At 42.1% G+C, this 17,245-nt stretch overlaps 2 protein-coding genes across 8 annotated transcripts in view; one reads left to right on the top strand and one right to left on the bottom strand.

Moving 5' to 3' along the window:
* EFCC1 (EF-hand and coiled-coil domain containing 1) overlaps positions 1 to 7,981 on the bottom strand; it is a 49,526-nt gene extending 41,545 nt beyond the window's left edge. Inside the window, exons 1-2 of the mRNA XM_042823162.1 lie at positions 7,313 to 7,981; positions 5,671 to 6,077 (exon numbers count right to left, since the gene is read on the bottom strand). Coding sequence (XP_042679096.1) covers positions 5,671 to 6,077; positions 7,313 to 7,981 — 1,076 coding nt within the window. The remainder of the gene's footprint in view (positions 1 to 5,670; positions 6,078 to 7,312) is intronic.
* A 3,618-nt stretch (positions 7,982 to 11,599) lies between these two features.
* CFAP92 (cilia and flagella associated protein 92 (putative)) overlaps positions 11,600 to 17,245 on the top strand; it is a 29,702-nt gene continuing 24,056 nt past the window's right edge. For 5 of the 7 annotated variants that reach the window (XM_042823231.1, XM_042823230.1, XM_042823229.1 and 2 more), the window contains exons 1-3: positions 11,600 to 11,752; positions 13,844 to 14,028; positions 15,829 to 16,033. In XM_042823231.1, coding sequence (XP_042679165.1) covers positions 11,629 to 11,752; positions 13,844 to 14,028; positions 15,829 to 16,033 — 514 coding nt within the window. In that variant the 5' untranslated portion in view covers positions 11,600 to 11,628. Of the gene's footprint in view, positions 11,753 to 12,164; positions 12,199 to 12,489; positions 12,543 to 13,843; positions 14,029 to 15,828; positions 16,034 to 17,245 lie in introns of those variants that run through there. The other 2 variants (XM_042823233.1, XM_042823232.1) reach the window with 2 other exon arrangements.

The raw sequence follows: 17,245 nt of genomic DNA, 5'->3' as shown, positions 1-17,245 counted from the left end.
GGGTTAGAATGATTCACACGATGCACAGAAGTGCAGAGAATGGCTTTAAAAGGCAGCTGTGTGATACTGCAGGTGACAAAGCGACAAAGTTAATTCCTTTTACATCCCAATTGCTAGGAAGGGCTGTACAATGGGGGCTGCTGGGTGACGGCTCCAGCCCATTCCACAAACAGCTCCTCCTCACAGCTGCAGAGAAGCCCTGGATCCGGTGAAAGCATGTCCAGCCCAGTGAGCGGTCGGTGCCATAGATGTGTGTCTGCTAATGTGCTCGCAGTGAATGCCTCCAAACACAGCAAACAAGGGCAGCCAGATAAGAAGGTGGGTTTAGTGAGGAACTAGGGAAAGCTTTCCCCATGTAATCATCATTGCAGCGCTGAAGAAGGCAGAAAACTGACTACATGTCATGTCAGAATTAACATGCAAGCTTCCTTATGGATAAACGGACTTGTGTAAGTTTTAATGTTTTAAAGTAAAGATTTTGTTATTATTATGGGAAGTAAATATAATTTAAATATATTTAAAAAACAGTTCTTGCATTTAAAATAAAACTAATCCTTCCATAGAAAGATGCTATACATTTTCTTCTCTGCACAATTATTTCTCCTATATATAAAAATACATTCCAGTATCCCGTTTTATAAAATCACACATTTTCTTTAAGTTGTTCCTAATGAGAATAGTGATCTGATTTGATTGTTTAGCTTATGATTCCCCTGTTGCTAGAGACATGCAAATAGCCTAAGGCTCATATGACAGGAACGTCTTAAACTGCTACTGTTAACTTCTTGAAAAACTTTGGAAATTCTGACATTTTTGGCAGACTTCTATGTAATAATAACTTCTCATAGTCTTAGGTAGAAGAAAATATTAGATGTAAGCAAAATTAGAAAGCAAAATATCATGAGTTCATATGAAGTCTGAATGTTCTTAGAGATGAGGACTCTATAAAGAAAGCTTGTTTAATGTCTCTGATCTTCATGAGTTCAGCTTCCTGTCATTGTTCTTACTGACTGTCACCATTGTTCCCTGGCTGTCACCGCTCTAGTCCAAGGATGTACTTATCAGTTGTGGTTCTATGCAGTCTTTTGTGTAGTCCAACAAGTATACACTCACAGGCTCCATTTAAATTGAGCCATCTGATAAATTCCCAAAATGCACATCAGCTTACAATCAGCAAGTAGCTGATATTGATGACGCTACTCAAGTAGAAAGTTGTCCAGATTCTTTTTATTCAAGGTCTAATTTTCTAAATAAAAGAACAGAATGGCTAAATGTAAAATGTACATTATCATTCAGACTGGACTTAACCTACTATTTACACCTTATTTTGTGGATAGGGTTTCCTTCCTAGATCTTCTCTTTATTCAATGAAGAGAACTGATTCTGTACTGGTTAGGAATATTTCTGTATTCCTTTCTTTTTCTTGGATTATTGATTTGGGTCTGTTTGTTCCATCTTGCTATGTTTAGAGATAAGGATAATCAGGGGAGTTAGAGAAAATATCAGGACACTGTCTGCTAAAAGAAAAGAAAAAATTGAACGGCTTCTGTTATAGGGATAATATAAAGTGTAACTATTTAGAAAGATTAACACTGACAACTTCGTTAGAGGGGAAGATGGGGGAGATGATGCTACAGAGGCCTCCATCTTCACGTTTATAAGAGACAGGGAGGAAAAGAAACAAGCCACACTGCATTCCAAGTAAAAAAGATTCCTACTCATTAACACATAGAAATGCTGATGGATAATTAAGTAATTTGGGAGACAGACCATGCATATGGGAAGCATTTTTGGTATTTTATGGCCCCTTTCACTGACCTATGTAATTACTGTCCTGCTGGCTAGCACAGCAATATAAAACTTCTGTGAACATCTCCATTATGAAGTCTGTGTAAATCCAAAATGACCCTTCCTTTTACTTCTTACACTAGGATGAAAAAAAAAAAAAAGAAGGCTGTTAAATCCTATTATTCCCTCCAATGCTATTAAGGAGAAAAAAATGGTAAATTTTATTAAGTGATCAATTTTTTCAGCCACCTACAATGTTGTATAGAAAACAGAGCCAATTTGTATCTGGCAAGAACAATTCATGTCATACCAATCTTATTTCCTTCTCTGACAGGGGAAAGGGCTGAATGGAAAACTAGGAGTAGTAGCTAGCATTTTTGTGTGACATTCCTATGATATGCACCATAGGACTATATCAGAATATATGGGTGGTGTCACCTTGAGCTGGAATAAAATTTACCGTGGGGAAAAAAAAAGATTTCAAGGAATAGCTGTTGGTGATTTGCACTCAGATTAAGAGAATCAATCAAGCAGAGGTAGCCAGAGCCTGTCCTGGCACCACATTCAGTATGTTCTTTCATGCTTCCAACTTGCAAATATACAACTGACACCAAACTGGGAGGGAATGGCAGCATTCTGGAAGCTGAGTTTCAGTAATAACAAATGACAAGCGTTATACCTAGGAAAATGGAATCAAGTGTACCAGTTCAAAAAAGGATTCTGTGAAGACCTGCATAAATATGTAGCCTGCATAATCTCTTAAACTTTCCTGTATACTGATTTAATAAATTACATATTTTTATTGCAATACCACATGATAAGACATACAATTTCTTGTGACATGTCTTTGTGCTCTAAAATGAATTTAACTCATGCTTTTCAGCAAGGAATTTTCTCAAAATTTACCTTTGAATTGTCTCAGCTAACTCATTAAATTGGTAGGGATTAAACAATAATTAAAGATTAATAGAAATTTCTAACAGTGGAGAAAACAGGGGACTAAAACCTGACACATGCATGGAAGAATACAGTGTGCATCTTAGGGTAAGGAAAGTCTTTGGTCTACTATGTTGGTTTAGGAATCTAGCAACGTGACTGGGAAATTTCAAACCCCGATGCAGCAAACTGTAAAATGACCAACCTGTTTTTAATTCATACAGCCATCAGTTAGCAAATATTTAACAGACCCTGATAGAAACTTTTGTCATGCGATCTACAGACACGTGAATCTCTGGGCAGAAAAGGTGATTGTTTATAGGTACTCCAAGTCAGAAAAATATTTAATCACTTGCAGGTACTTAAATGCTTTTAGGGTTTATAATTTCAGGTCACTGTGATTCCAGGACTAACTGATGGCCAGATAATCTAAAATGAAGCTATAGATGCGGGATCTAAGCACTTACAGAACTTTGAAAACTGGAACCTAAAGAAGAAATCATTTTCTTCTTTACCTTGGAAATATTAAAGTATAAAGAGGAGAGCAGAAGAAACTCATAGACTAGTCTCATTATTGAATATGGTCCTCTCTGAAGGAAATCGGACTTTTCCTGAGCTAAAATAGTGGTCATACGAAGCTAGTTGAGGTAAATTCTCAGGAGACAAATCTGCAGCCTTAATGCTTTCTGTAATATACTAAATCCCCACTCACTTCTCTCTGCTACTACCCTGCAGCATTAGCTCTTGCCAAACCTAGATCCCGCTCATATGCTTACAAACTTTGTGGCACGTGGACACAGAGAACTGCCCACTGGAGTAGTAACACACTTAAATACCTACCAATTTCAATGAAATTACAATCAACTGTCTGGTCTGAGAAACCTGCAAGATATAGCAGCTGTTTCTCCATCTCCACGCTTTGGCCAACTTATTGTCTTTCCCTCAGCATAAGCTTCCTTGCATCTCTACTAAGCTATGCCCAAGGGTTTTGGGTTTCTGCACAACAGAATATTGGTTTCTGTGAGCAAAATTAGTTTCTGACATCTGCACCACACCTGCAAGCAAGTAAATTGAGTGGGAAAAGCTATGATGTCAATGGCTGCATAGGGTAGACAACCACGCTGGTGTTAAGCTCTATCATCACAGTAAGACAGAGCTCTGCATTGCTTTATTTACTGTTTTTCTAGTTCTTTGGGCATCTCTATACCACTGTATGGAATATGTGGAACTGCAGCATTCCACATATTGTAGACTGTGACCACAGGCATGGAAGTCATAACCATCATTAAGTGTTAGGCTGTTTATGCCAAGAGCTATATTGCATAGAGATGAAAATGCTTTATGGCTAACATGGAATCAAGACCCATTAAAAGGTCTTGCATGTGGATGCTGCCCTTGTCCTAGGGTCAATAAGCTGCATGGTCAGTCCAGCATCTTTCCTGAACCTTATATTCACTTTAAATTAGCATGCAATTTTAAAATAAATTACTAGAGATGAAAATATCTTACAAAGAAGATATAATTTGGATTTTGTAACTCCCACTATTTGTTTTGATGTAACCCATAGAAGTTCCAGCTCTGCAAGTCCCAGGTAGAGTTTCTTACTTTCCTTAAGTAGTTCATCTCCATCTATTTGATGGTGATTTTTAATGATTCATCGTACTTTGGAGAATTAATTCTGCAGCACAAGAACTCATCTTAAGTCTGTTCTGCTCATGCCAGGGAGAACTTGATAGATTAGAAAGTAGTGTCATCTACCTCAAAAGCAAGGGTTCATTCATCCAAACATTCCTGTAAATGACAGTCATCTGGACATTACGTGACCCAGTGGTGTTTTTAAAATCCTATAGACTTTAAAATAAATGTTTTTATCTTCCGCAAACACAGAGATATTAACATACACAATGCTTATAGACACCGGATAAAATCATTATTTTTAGAATTTCCTTACTTCATAAGGCAGCACAATAGCTATGATGCTACAAATAACTCAGTATGAACTCTTCTCACAAGCAAACAGAGGAAGTATCAGTTTAGGAAGAGACAAGGAGTTCAGAATAGATAACATATGATAATGCTAGTTTTAGTACTCTTAGTACTAGCATTAGCTTTACTTCAGATCAATAAAAATATAAACATTTCATTCAACAGGTCATTTGAAGCTCAGGCAGAATTACCTGGCTAGCAACAAAAAACCATCCAAGTTTTAACTAACCAGGTTTTATCTGAGATAAAAAGCAACAAAACCAGAGTACCATTAAGTTTGTGACCAACTTTCTTAGTTTTGGAAACATATTTATTTATGCTATCAAAAACTGTTTTCTAGTTAGATGATGTATTTTTTGTTTGAGACTCTCACTGTTTTATAATGTGGTTTTAATGGAAGTATTTTAACTTCTCCCTTCTTGAGTATTCCAGATTCTGCTGTAACTTCATCACTTTTTCACTGACAGAATTTAATGGCCAGAGGTTGGCCTTGTGTATTTTTCTCCAAGTCATGTGACAAGTTGAAAAGCTTTAGTAGTAAGCGGAGCATCAGCAAGCTGATTGCAGCTGGTTTTGTATGTGTAACTTAGCCAGCAGGAAATTACTGAATTTATTCTAGTTAGTGAAGGTGAAAAATCAAGTGTTTTAGAAACAGACTGAAAGACTGTTAAGAATTGCTTTTGAGGTTTTCTTGAGTATGACCATTGAGCGCTAGTGCCCTGCGTGTGAGGAGTAACTTCAGCTCTCCATAGATCAGCAGACATACTTTGGCTTACTTTCTAATGATGTTCTGGGTTCACTTTCAGATTCCTACCCTGCTAAGTAGCTCCTAATTTCCCTCTGCCTGTACTTTAGAAGATGTATTTGAGGATTCATTAAGTTACAAGCAGTGATTTTCAAGTTGAATTGTGTTTACATACTGTGAATATATAGCCACTTTTTTGACAGACTCAAACTTACCTATAGTGCTGCAGTTCAGATTCTAGCTGCTGAATGTAAACTTGCAAACGTGGCACTTCATTAGCTTTCACTTCAAGCTCCTTCACTTTGCCAAGACTGTTACGGACTGCCTGTCTCGCCTCTTCCACCTTTTTCCTCATTTCTGCTTGTTCCCTCTTCAGGTTACGGTTGCAGTCTTCCAGACTGACTAGTGCTTCCTGAGAGCTCTTCAGCTCTCGTTCTAGTTCTTGATTGAATCTAATTGCTTCTTCGATTTGTCCATCCCTGGAGCTCCGGATGAGTTCTACTTCTTTCAGGACACTCTGAAGGCACTTGGTCTGGGAGTGGTTCTGTGTTAACAGTTTCTTACTCCCTATAAAACAGGTTCCCTCTTCCTTATGGTTAGCGTGGCTTTTCCGCAGTCCTACCTATGTTGAACAGGAGCATAAAACAGGGACAAATTTATGTATTTTAAAACAACTGCCATTTTAATCAAGACTGAAAATGGCTTGATTTGTTTTTGTTTGTTTTCTTCAATAACATATAGGTGATCAGTGAGTAACAAACTGCCTATCTTTGCACAATGCAGAGACAAGGAAACAATCTCTGGAAGAAAGATTTAGAATATGTATCTACAAATTTAATTTTTGAATGATGCCAGAGGAAAATTATTTTTTGCAGTAGTTTCCATGTAGCTTTAATGTCACCACGTTGGTGTGTGCTCAAAAGGCAAGTATTCTGGAAAAAGGTTTCTGATTTTATTTTTTTTTTTTAAGCTGTGCTCAGCAGAAGCAGACCAAGAGCAGCTAGTGGTTCTGGAGCTCTCTCTCACCTTTGTGCTCCTGATTCCTCCTGGGACCTCTGACTAGTGACTTCATTTGTGTCCCTGTGCATTGCAGGGCAGTTGAACTACATGACCTTTAAAGAAGGTCCCTTCCAGCTCAAATTATTCTACGATTCTATGATTCATGTCTGCCTCTGACTTCCCATTTGAAAACAGTAAAACTATCCTTTGCCTCTGTACTGGACGCTATGAAGGTGGCCAGCCAGCTAATGCCAAGTGGCAGATATGGAGCAGCATTCCATGGCTGCTATGATAGTATTAAATCCATCCTGTTTTGAGTCACCAGGAATGGGAAACAGCCCTTGAGTGCTCTGTCTATTCTGTGCTATTTCACGCCAGAGTAATTTAACTGCTGTTAAGTATGTGCTCGTTTCACTCAAGCCAGTACAGCAGGAACAGGCCACAACTTCTGGGGCCCTGCACGGCAGCCAGGGGCTGTTCATCAGTCCCCAGCAGAACTGGTTCCAGCCCTGGGCTCTGATGTCCATGCTCTGAAGAAAATACACTTCTAATGTTTCCGAGTTCAAGCATTTATGAACAAGTAACTGCTTATGCAGGTATAAAGCTCCCAAAGCTGCTTCTATGAGTTAAAAAACAGCGATGTGTAAATGTTATTGCGCATTATGCATACAGCTTCGTTAAACCCGTCTGCAATTTTAGCACGACGGTTTGCAGAGCGTCGCCTATGTGTAACGCTGCCACAGCTGTGAGCCTACAGCATTTCTGCCCGAAGAGCCAAGGGGGAGCGCAAACGAAGCTTCGCTCCGAGTCGCCGGGGCGGCAGCAGCCCGGGGCCGCCGCAGGGCTTCGCACCCTCACCTGCAGCGCCAGGCAGCGCGCGTCGCTGCTCTGCAGGGCGGCCCGCATGTCCTCCACCAGCTCCCGCAGGCTGCCGTTCTCCTCCTCCAGCTTGGCGATGCGGTCCTCGGCCCGCTCCAGAGCCACGATCTCCTCGTAGCACTCCGGCGAGGACGCCCCAGCCGCCCCACGCCCCGCCGCCTCCCCGCCGCGCCGCCCCGAGCCCGGCCCGGCCGCGTCCCGCCGGCGGCGGCGGCGGGGGCTGCGCAGGCGGATCTGCGTCTCGATGTGCTCGCTCTCGCGGCCCAGCGGCAGGCGCGGCACGGCGCTGCCCGCCTTGGTGCTGAAGTAGCCGCACAGCCGCGCGTGGAACTGGCGGAAGGTGAGCTCGGCCGACAGGCCGTCCCACAGCGCCGCGCACTCCTCGGGGTCGGCCGCCGCCTCCGCCGCCTCCTCCAGCCCCAGCACCTGGCACAGCGTGCGGAAGTCCTCGCCGGGGATCCTGCCCTCCCCGGCGCAGTCCAGGTGGTGGAAGATCTCCTGCAGGTACTGGTCCAGCCCGGTGGCCAGCACGACGATCTCGTTCTCCACGCCGCGGTCCAGCCCGTAGTGGTAAGCCAGGGCGCTGACCAGCCACTGCGTGCGCCGGGCCGGCCGCCCGTACGGGTCCCAGCCCTCAGGCGGCTCCATCGCGCCCGCCGACCATCCTGCCCGGCCGCGGCCCCGCCGGCAGCTGCGGCGGCTGCGCCCCGCCCCTCCCCGCCCCGCCCCGCCCGTGCCCTGGGAGCTCTGAAACTGCTTGCACGTCCAGCCGTTGGATGGGAACAGTGATCCACTTCCACGGACTGAATAATCGAGAAAAAGCATCTTTTACAAGAAAGTCTGTTAACTGTCCTCTACAAAAGATCCTATTTTTCATCATTTAACTTGGTAGACTGGCAGCATGCAAAGCTGTTTCAATGAAGATCTCCTCCTGGTTTTTATGTTGCAAGACCCAGAGTTCCTCCCAGGGAAGTCAGTGTTCCACAGAATCAGGCTTCCTGTGTCCAAGGGCTGAGTTCTATCCACCAATGATCTTCTGTGTGTTTATGATTCAAAACAGTAGTGTGGCCTTTCATTTTACAGTAATTAGGAATCTCATGTTCAGTTTATGGATTCACTTCTGGTTTTGTTTGTTTGTTTTTGTTCTGGGTATTCTTGTATCTTTAAAGATACAAAGATATTGTCCCCTTGTTGGAATTGATATATGATTAGTAACTTAGGTTTTTGATTGGCGTGAGGAGTGACTGGATGAACTGATAATTTTTTTCATGTTTAACATATACGTATATATTCATTTTCAGTAGCATAGATATGTATACCTAGAAAGCTTTTTCTTAGTTTGATAACTATTTTATCACTATTTAAGGTCCACTAAATGTTCAGTGCTGGAAAGAAAGAGACAGGAAAGACAGAACGTAAACTGTGAGTGCTTTTAGCAGATATTATGTAAATCCACATCTGTTATCCACACACAACAAATGGGCTGATCCCAAACACCACCTAAAGCATAAAGGCCCTGGAGCAAGACAATGCCGTAATTTAAGCTTGTTTTGGCCTAGCTAGTTTCAATTGTAAAAATATTTATCAGGTTGAAATAATTGCTTTAAAGTCTGACAGACTCCCTGCAAAGCTATAAACATGTCAGCATAAATTTTCCTTCAGCACCAGTTTCCAGTTGGGTTTCTTGGTGGTATCTCTGGGTAGAGGAGAGGCATTGTTAGCAACACTGGGGAACATTTGGGCCTTAATTGAATTTCCCATTGCCCATCTGCTATTCTTCTGTTTTAAAATAACGAAGGGTGTAAATGGCACAATGAATCTTTGGCTTTCTGTTTTACCACTGCATCAGCAAAATGAGCTTGTTAGGATGATGCCAACAGAGTTTCACCTCTGAAAGCAAGCAGATACTAGATAGCAGCAAAAAACCCCAAGCATTTGGTCTTTGTATCTTATTTGCTTTTTCAAGAAAAGATCTGATGCTGGACATTTTTGTTTTGCATCATGTTTTTGAAAAGAAAAAACCAACAGTCAAAGCCAATAATTTAAACACTAGGCAGCTGGGCCAGAGAAATGTCCTTCCTGTAACCAGGGGTTTGGATTCAGTAGAACTGAACTTTCTTTTTGCAACTTTTTTAAAGCAGATAAGCAAACCAGTAAACAACAGCAACAGCAAGAAAAAAACAAAAAAAAAAAAAAAAAAAACCACACACAAAAAACCAAATGAACAACAAAAAAAGCCAACTACAACATAAAACAACAGCATGAATTCCTACACAGCCTTTTTTCCAGTGCACCATTACTGATACCAGTCATACAGAAAAGCTTACTCTAAGTGTAATGACAACTGCTGTATTTGCTGCTGACTTCAGGTTTTACCCAAGCCTGGCAAGGTTTGCTTGATCCCCCGCTTATTCTCTGAACTTGCCCTGATGTCAACATTTTACCCAGTGCTCAAGGATGTTCTGTTTCTAGTTCTCATTGCGCACTTCCGCATGATAGGATGTGAAAAGAGTCCTAACTGCAGAGAAGAGCTGATGGCAAAGCATGGTTTGGGTGGAGTGACTGTTTCTGCAGCGTTGTGATAGTAGTTGAAAATTAGAAGTATATTGAAACACTGTGTTTGGAATTAATTAACTGGAGATTTTTACTTTAAGAGATTTATAGGTGCCACAATCAGATTTAAGTCTGCCGACATCATTGATGAAAAGCTGTTCTAAATTGTATGAGGTAACAGTGGGATTAGGAAAGGCATATAAACTGTGTTTACAGAGAAAAATGTTTTGCACTTAATTTAACTGTGCTCATGCTTCATTTCACAGTTTATATATGCGGTGGGGCCAAGGATCAGCTTGGTTTGCTTTTGTGTCTCATGCCCCAGGGTATCAGTAAGCCCAGCACTTGTGTGGGCTGTCATTGAGTCGTGCTGCACACAGCCAGAACTGTTTGGCCATGAAAGGCACTCATCTTGCAGCAAAAATCTCTTCATTATTGTATTTTCTGTTGTCCAGAGTTCCTCCTGACAAGAAGAAAAGTGAAAATTTAGTGCTTTTTCTGACCTATTCTAACAAAGTCATACTGTGATGCTATAGATCATTTTTTAATTGTTTGGTGCTTATGAAACAGTTGTTTTTACAAGGAACTTCAGAGATGAGCTAAAATAATATTAGTGATGTGATGTTGTTCTTGGCATGTTCTTTCAATTTCTTCTAATTCCTAAAATCTTAGGCGTTGTCATCTCTTTTGTTTTGCAGTGTATTTGGAACAGCCCTGTGTGCACAACACAGTAAGAGAAAGGAGGGAAACATAATGGAATGTCCCTATCTGTCATGTAAGTCTGTTCCTGCTTGCAGATTTTTTTCATTTAATACAAGTGTGAGTAATTCTAACCTGTGTAATAAGGTGTTCTGTATGTTCAGCTACGTGGAAACAGGAAGGAGTGTCACTAATTTAGGGAACCTCAGTGAGCTTCTGGACATAAGAAAACTGTATATACAACAAATGGAGAAGAACGGAAGTTTGAAGACTCTTGTGTGGAGCTCATTGGAAACCACTGAGGTTGATGAAAGATCTTAGGTACCTGACTGCAGTTTGTTTTTTGTCCTGAGATAATACCATTGCTAATTACATTCTGGTCATTCTCTTGCTGTAACTCACTTGGAGGAAGAAACAACATTACGTAGTCTACAGAGGAAACAGCTGCAGCTCTCTGAACAACCAGATGTGTTGTTTGACATTTCTTAGCTATTCAGCATCTGGAGCAGTTTTAAGGATCTTCTACATTAATTAAAGAAAAAGAAGTCTGCTGCTTTCAACTTTTATTCGGTGGTATTCATGAGATGGTTCTATTTTATTTCAGAGTAAATGGAGGGGGAAAATCACAATGATTTCCTATAGCATGACTGAGACCAGAGCATGGCTCATGGTGCTGAAGCACTGCTGGCTTTGTGCTCCTGCAGCTAGTGAGTCGGTCTGCAGTTCTCATGGAGGCTGCAGGTAACAGAGACGTGATCTGAGCCTCTGCCACGAAGTTGTGAGTCCTGTTCAGAGTATGTATCTAAATTACTTCAGAAAAGTATTTTCCTCCTAAAACGGCTGCAAAACAGCTCTGAGGACTGGAATGGGAGGCTGGTGTCTAGGATTTGGGCTTTGATCTAGAATAGGTGTGAAAGGAGGACCAAACTTATTTTAAGAGTTGGATCCTGTAGCAGAAAAGCGAAGTCACAGCATGAAACAGTGATGGAGCCCCTGATGGGAAGGCAGGGCTGATCCAGGGGAGCTCAGGTGCATACAATGCAATGCACCTGAGTGATAGGAGAGGTGAGCCAAGATCCACCCCTTCCTCATTTAAGGGTTGGCAGTGGAGGCAAGAGGCAAGAAGTATCTCACTTGATATTCCTACCTACCTGTGGCCTTCTAAAGGTAAGCAGATTCTTTTCTTTGTTTCTCTGGCTGTTGCATTTGGACTTATCTTTGCTTGTTGCTTCTTAGGACTTTGCTATGCCACTATTGTTGATGTGCTTTCCATTGCAGTATAGTTCTTTTTTGTGGGTGTGTCTTTTGTTATTTTCAATTCTGTATGAAAAAATCAGGTGCTGTTGTTGGATCTGTCTGAAAGAGATCTGCAAAAACCTGTGTATGGAGGCAGTGGCAGGTACAGGAATGGTGTACAGTAATCCATGCACTCTTTCTTTCCCATGGAATGCTCCCCAAAACATTGAAGATCTTGTCTGTTAGGAAGGTGTTCCATTACAATTATGTTTTATTGCCTTAGCATTTTAGTTTCTGTCCTGCTGCTGCTTCTCAGACATCAGCTCAACAATCAGGTGTGGGATGTGGTTGTGTGGAAAAACACAGAACAGGGATCTGTGAGTTGAATTGCTTCCCGTTTTTTTTTTCTTTTGCCTTGTTTGTATGAAATACTGCCAAATGACCTTAAACATTGAGCAGCCCATCTCAAAAACGGGGCGTTGTGGTTTGTGGAGGAAGCCCAGGTGTCCAGTTTGGAGTTGGTTTGTAACTGTTGAGCTGACCCGTGGTGGTTTTGCTGCTCTGAGCAACACCTGGGGGTTGGTTGGCTGTGCTGTGCTGGGGGCGAGCTGAGAGCAGCCCAGCGCCAAACCTCGCCTGCTGGGTTCCTGCTTCAGAGCTCGCCCTGCTTTTCCTGCGACAGTAAAACGGGGTTAAATACATCTCTAATCGTATCTCTCAGGTTTGTCCGTATTTCAGAGCCCGTGCGATGGTTACGCTCCTCACATTAGCAGGAAGCGAACACGGGTCTTAGTGATCTGCTAACGCCAGCGGCTGCTCTCACACATCGCGCTGCAAACAGCAGCGATCGCCCTGGGCTGAGCGCGGTGGAGCGGAGCGGAGCTCTGCAAAGCAGGCCCGGCCGTTCGGCAGGCGAGGCGGGGCGGCTCCTGGCGACGAAGCGCCGCTCGGACCCAAGCCGCGGTAACGAGGCGACGGCCGAAGCGCGCCGCCCGTCCTCCTCCGCCCTCAGCGGGGGGCGGCTCGCGGGCCGGTGCCGGCAGGACGAGGGGGCGAGGGCTGCGGGCTGCCCGCTGTGAACCGGCCGCGTAGCCGCGCAACGGCGGAGCAGGAGCGTAAGGATTAGAGAAGTTAGCGGGTGAGGAGGAGATGGAGGAGGGCGGTGCACAGGAGGAGTTGGCGGAGCTGGGTGCTGGGAGCAGCTGCGCGAGCTCGGAGCGGGGCAGCAGCCCTGCGGGAGGCGCGAGGCAGCCCAGCGGCACCCGCCGCGTGCCGTGCGTGCTCACCTTATCGCTCGCTATCCCTGCCTTGGCCGCCAGTAAGTACTTGGCCCAGTGAACCCTTTATTTATTGCTCTATAAACTCGTCTTCAGTGGTTTAAGGAGGTAGTGTTAGAAAAGGTGCTAGCTGATTTGGAATTTTCTGGGTAGGTTGTTAAGGAGACTGTGTGATCTGGGATCATTGCAACCGGTGCCTGAAAATGTCTCCCAGCAGCCCCTCAGCAGCCTGTTACTCAAGTGTTAGCTGTTATTTATCAGTCACTGTCTAATGGTGAAAATAAAGACGTTTTTGACACGTGCTCAGTTTAGGTAGTTAAGGGTAGGAGTGTCATGTTAGCTGAAGGGAGCAGCTTTTCAGATGAGGCATGGATCTCCTGCAGCATGGAGGTTTTGGGTTTTTCCTCTGGGCAGCTCTGCTTTATGCCTGTTGTCTGGGTGGCAGGACGCGTGTGCTTTGGGAGCTGCAGGCATGGGGTCATGCTTCAGGAAGAGTGGGTGGAAGGAGCAGTTCCTGGCATTTTGTGGGCCCTTACGGCAGTTAAACCCGAACAAGGGCTGCATGGTTGGTTGAGCTCTGGGATAAGTGTTTCGTGTTCTGCAGCTGTGGTCATCATTTTTCTGTTGTCACTTTTTAACTCCTGTTGCCATTTAATCAATGCAGAGTGTTTCCCATGAAACTATCGTGTTTGATCACACTTGACACTTTCGGATGATTCTCATATTTTTTTCTCATATTCTCCAGAGCAAAAGCAGATGACAACCAGTCCTCCTAATATGCAAGGAAAGGGAGCTCCAACTGATGAACTAAGAACGAAGCGTTGCTATCACATTGAGTACTTCCTTTTACCAGATGATCTTGTGCCTAGAAAAATGGATTTGATGGTGTTTGGGATGGTTGCAAAGCTATTTGCAGAGTCTGATTCCGAGGTAAGGGATATGGTAAGACTGGGTAATCCCACATCATGCATGGAGTGCAGGAGGATGTTTTCCAGAGCGAATTGTTCTAGTTGTATGTTCCAACAACTGCTTAGCCCCTACTTGCACACACAGATTTGGAAATAAGTATTGAGGATTAGAAATGTATGCTCCCAATCTACATCACCAGGAACCTCTTAGGTTTGTAATCAGAGGTTGTTGTCTTTTAGAGTGTTTGTATAATTTTATAACATTAATTATAAAATTACATTTGTGTAGATTATTGGAATTGTATGTTTGTACTTCAAAGGTAGTAATTTGAAAGCAAGCGCACATTCCATTAAAAGATGGGGGAAAAAATGAGAATTATGCTTCTGATCTTTGAGAGGAAGATGGTTGTGTTTTTTTTTTTTTTTTTTTTTTTTTTTTTTTTTAAGATACTTGAAGAATGTTGCAGATGTCTTGCTTAGACACATCTGGGTAAACGCTCTGTGTTCAAATCCATCAATCTAAATGTTGGATGTGTTGTTCTGAATTCACCTTAGTTTGTTGAGAATTGATTTTAGCACTGACTTTTTAGAAATAATCTGAAAGAAGTGGGAGACTGTTGCTTTTAAAGTACTGTGTATCGTTCTCAGCCTGTATCTGGACAATCCTAGTAAAGATAGCTTATGTGACTCGAGTTAATTCTGTTTACCTAAGTCACAGTGACCAATTATTCATTTGAAAGCTTGTTGCATTGTTCTCGTTAATACTAAGTAACAAAATTATAGCTGTCTTTTACCATATTTTCACTTTTTGGTGAAAATCCTGCAAGTAGGAAGAATTCAGAACTGGTGGTTCTGTTCATTCACTATTACATGCAGTTTCTTTTAGTATTAGTCTGTTAATTCATGTAGAGCTATAATTATGCCTCAAGTTACATAAGAAGAGAAGACTTAAAATAAGCCCAGATTTTTTTTTTATTCACAGACCTTTTAATGCGAAGGCACAGTTTTGTAGAACAACTTTCTGGAACAAGTCCAGTAATACCCTGTAGGAAAGAGTGAAACAATTAAATAAAAATAGAAGTATTTGCTGTTCAAAATCTCTTGTACTTTTGACAGTCTTTCTTCTCCCTTGCCTCTCATTGATCAACAAAGAGAACAACCTAGGAATTCTGTACCATTCCTAGTACTGAAGGTATGATAGGTAACATGGTCACATCTTTCCCTTGCCAACTGTACCTGACTTTTAAGTACGTAGCATGTAAGCATACTTATGTAACAAGCCAAACAATCGTGTGGGTAGGCTACAGTGTAAATGAGCTTAGTCTGTAGCCTGTCTATACCACAAGAATAGGATGTGAACAATCAGTATAATGTACAGGTTGTTAGATGCACACATTGGTTCACCATTCATAGTACAGTTATGTTAACTATGTAGCTAGTGTTGCTGAAATATGAATGACTTATGAAAGAGACATAGGAAATGCTGTGTAGAGTAGTGCTCCTGGTTTTCCTTTGTTAATACCTGTTTTTTTTAAAGTGTCTGTTTTAGCTTTTGTAGTGTTCCATTATGATGTTGGTGCTCAGTGTCTTGCTGAACAATGGCTTAACTGCTGGTCTTCATGTCAGACATTGGCTTGATAAGAATGGCTTGTCTGAATCCACAAAGTGTGCTGACACAACAAGGGGGTTCATGTAAGATGTAGCACGATTTGGACATAAGAAAGGCACGCTTTGAGAGTAGTAGTGATGGTGGTCAGCATGTGAATTTAACCACTTCTATTCTGATGAAAGCCTTTATTGGAGTTCATCTTTGTTTTAATAGACTATTGTGCCATGGCTTGAAAATGACCAGATGTGGATCTCGTGGAACCATCATACAAATGTCAATGTCACTAATGAATTTCTAATAAAATTAAGAGATCATAAAATAACCTTAAAACTTTGGGACACCAAGGACAAGGTTTTCTCAGAAGCAAGGCTAAGTAAACCAGATGCGTCCTCAACAGAAAGAGATGCAGAGTCAGTTGGTAAGTCTAATGCAAACAGATGTGTTATCAAATGTATCTTGAATGTATCGTGACTATATCTGTTACTAAGTTACTGATGAGATTATCTGATACTTGCCTGTCATTGCCATTAAAATAATTCTAGCTTGTTTGTACTCTGAAGGCTTTAGTTTCTGAAAATTCTTAAGGTAGAGAAATGTAACTGGGACTGTCATCTGAACCTGTGTGAATTGAGGAGCTATTTTAGGCTATTGGGTGCTAATAGTAGTATTGAATATGCTCACTTTGTTTTTCTTTTTGTCCTGAGAAGATGTGGAACTTGTACAGCTGTGTTTTTATGCTGTGCATCTTTGTGTCATCTCTTCCTCTTGTTACTTCCCGCAACTTTGTAACTTCAGTCTACGGCTAAGTTCTGGCTATGCTGAGTTGAAGGTCAGAGGTGTCAAAAACATCTTTCTGTTGTGCAACTCTGCTAATTTTTACTAGTTGATTCACTAGTTGAATTAATTTAATTAGAGGACAGAGACCTTGTTAGAGCTCTTACGGACATGTATGGAAAAAATACATACCAGAGAGGCAACCATGAGATGAAGTGCACAGGAAATAGGGTATCCTTCATTCAGCAGGTATGGAACTACTGTTAAATTAAGCACATTTGAATAGTAAAGTTAATTTTATCAGTAGAATACTGTAACTGTTTTCTCTCTATGTATTAATGGATAGTTATTGGATGATGCTACACAATCTCAAATGCCAATTAGTATGGCTTGGGTTTCTTTTTGATTGAACTAATACTAGTAAGTATTTGCTCAGACACAGTGGGCTTTGTGAATAACTGAGCTTTGCATCTGTTTGTGTTTGTAAGATAGACTGGGCGTCTCAGTAGCTGTTGTTGAGGAATGGAAATTTGTCAGTAGTTCTTTCTCTTCTGAACAGCTGCTGTAAAGCTTAGCAACAGGGGGATTAAAAGCTTTCCTTCCTGAAACTGCACTGTTGCAGGTGTCTGTGTGGAGAGGTCCTACTCACTTCACTGTCAGGGCTGTTTGCTTCGTGGGTAAGCCCAGTATTCTTTGAGCTCTCACAAGCCTCACCTGCCCCAATGTTTTCCTAAAGTGTGCATTGTTGAGGAGACCATTTAATGCTAGATTCTTCAGCAGGCTTGTAGGTAATTCTGGTGCTTTTCATTCCCATGTGCCATGGGAAAATAATTGCTCAAAACTTGAGTGGCCCAAA

Source organism: Centrocercus urophasianus, unplaced genomic scaffold, assembly GCF_019232065.1.
Source record: "Centrocercus urophasianus isolate 14NV4802_14NV808 unplaced genomic scaffold, USGS_Curo_1.0 seq_22, whole genome shotgun sequence".
NCBI lineage: Eukaryota > Metazoa > Chordata > Aves > Galliformes > Phasianidae > Centrocercus > Centrocercus urophasianus.
This window is presented reverse-complemented; position numbering and strand designations above follow the sequence as displayed.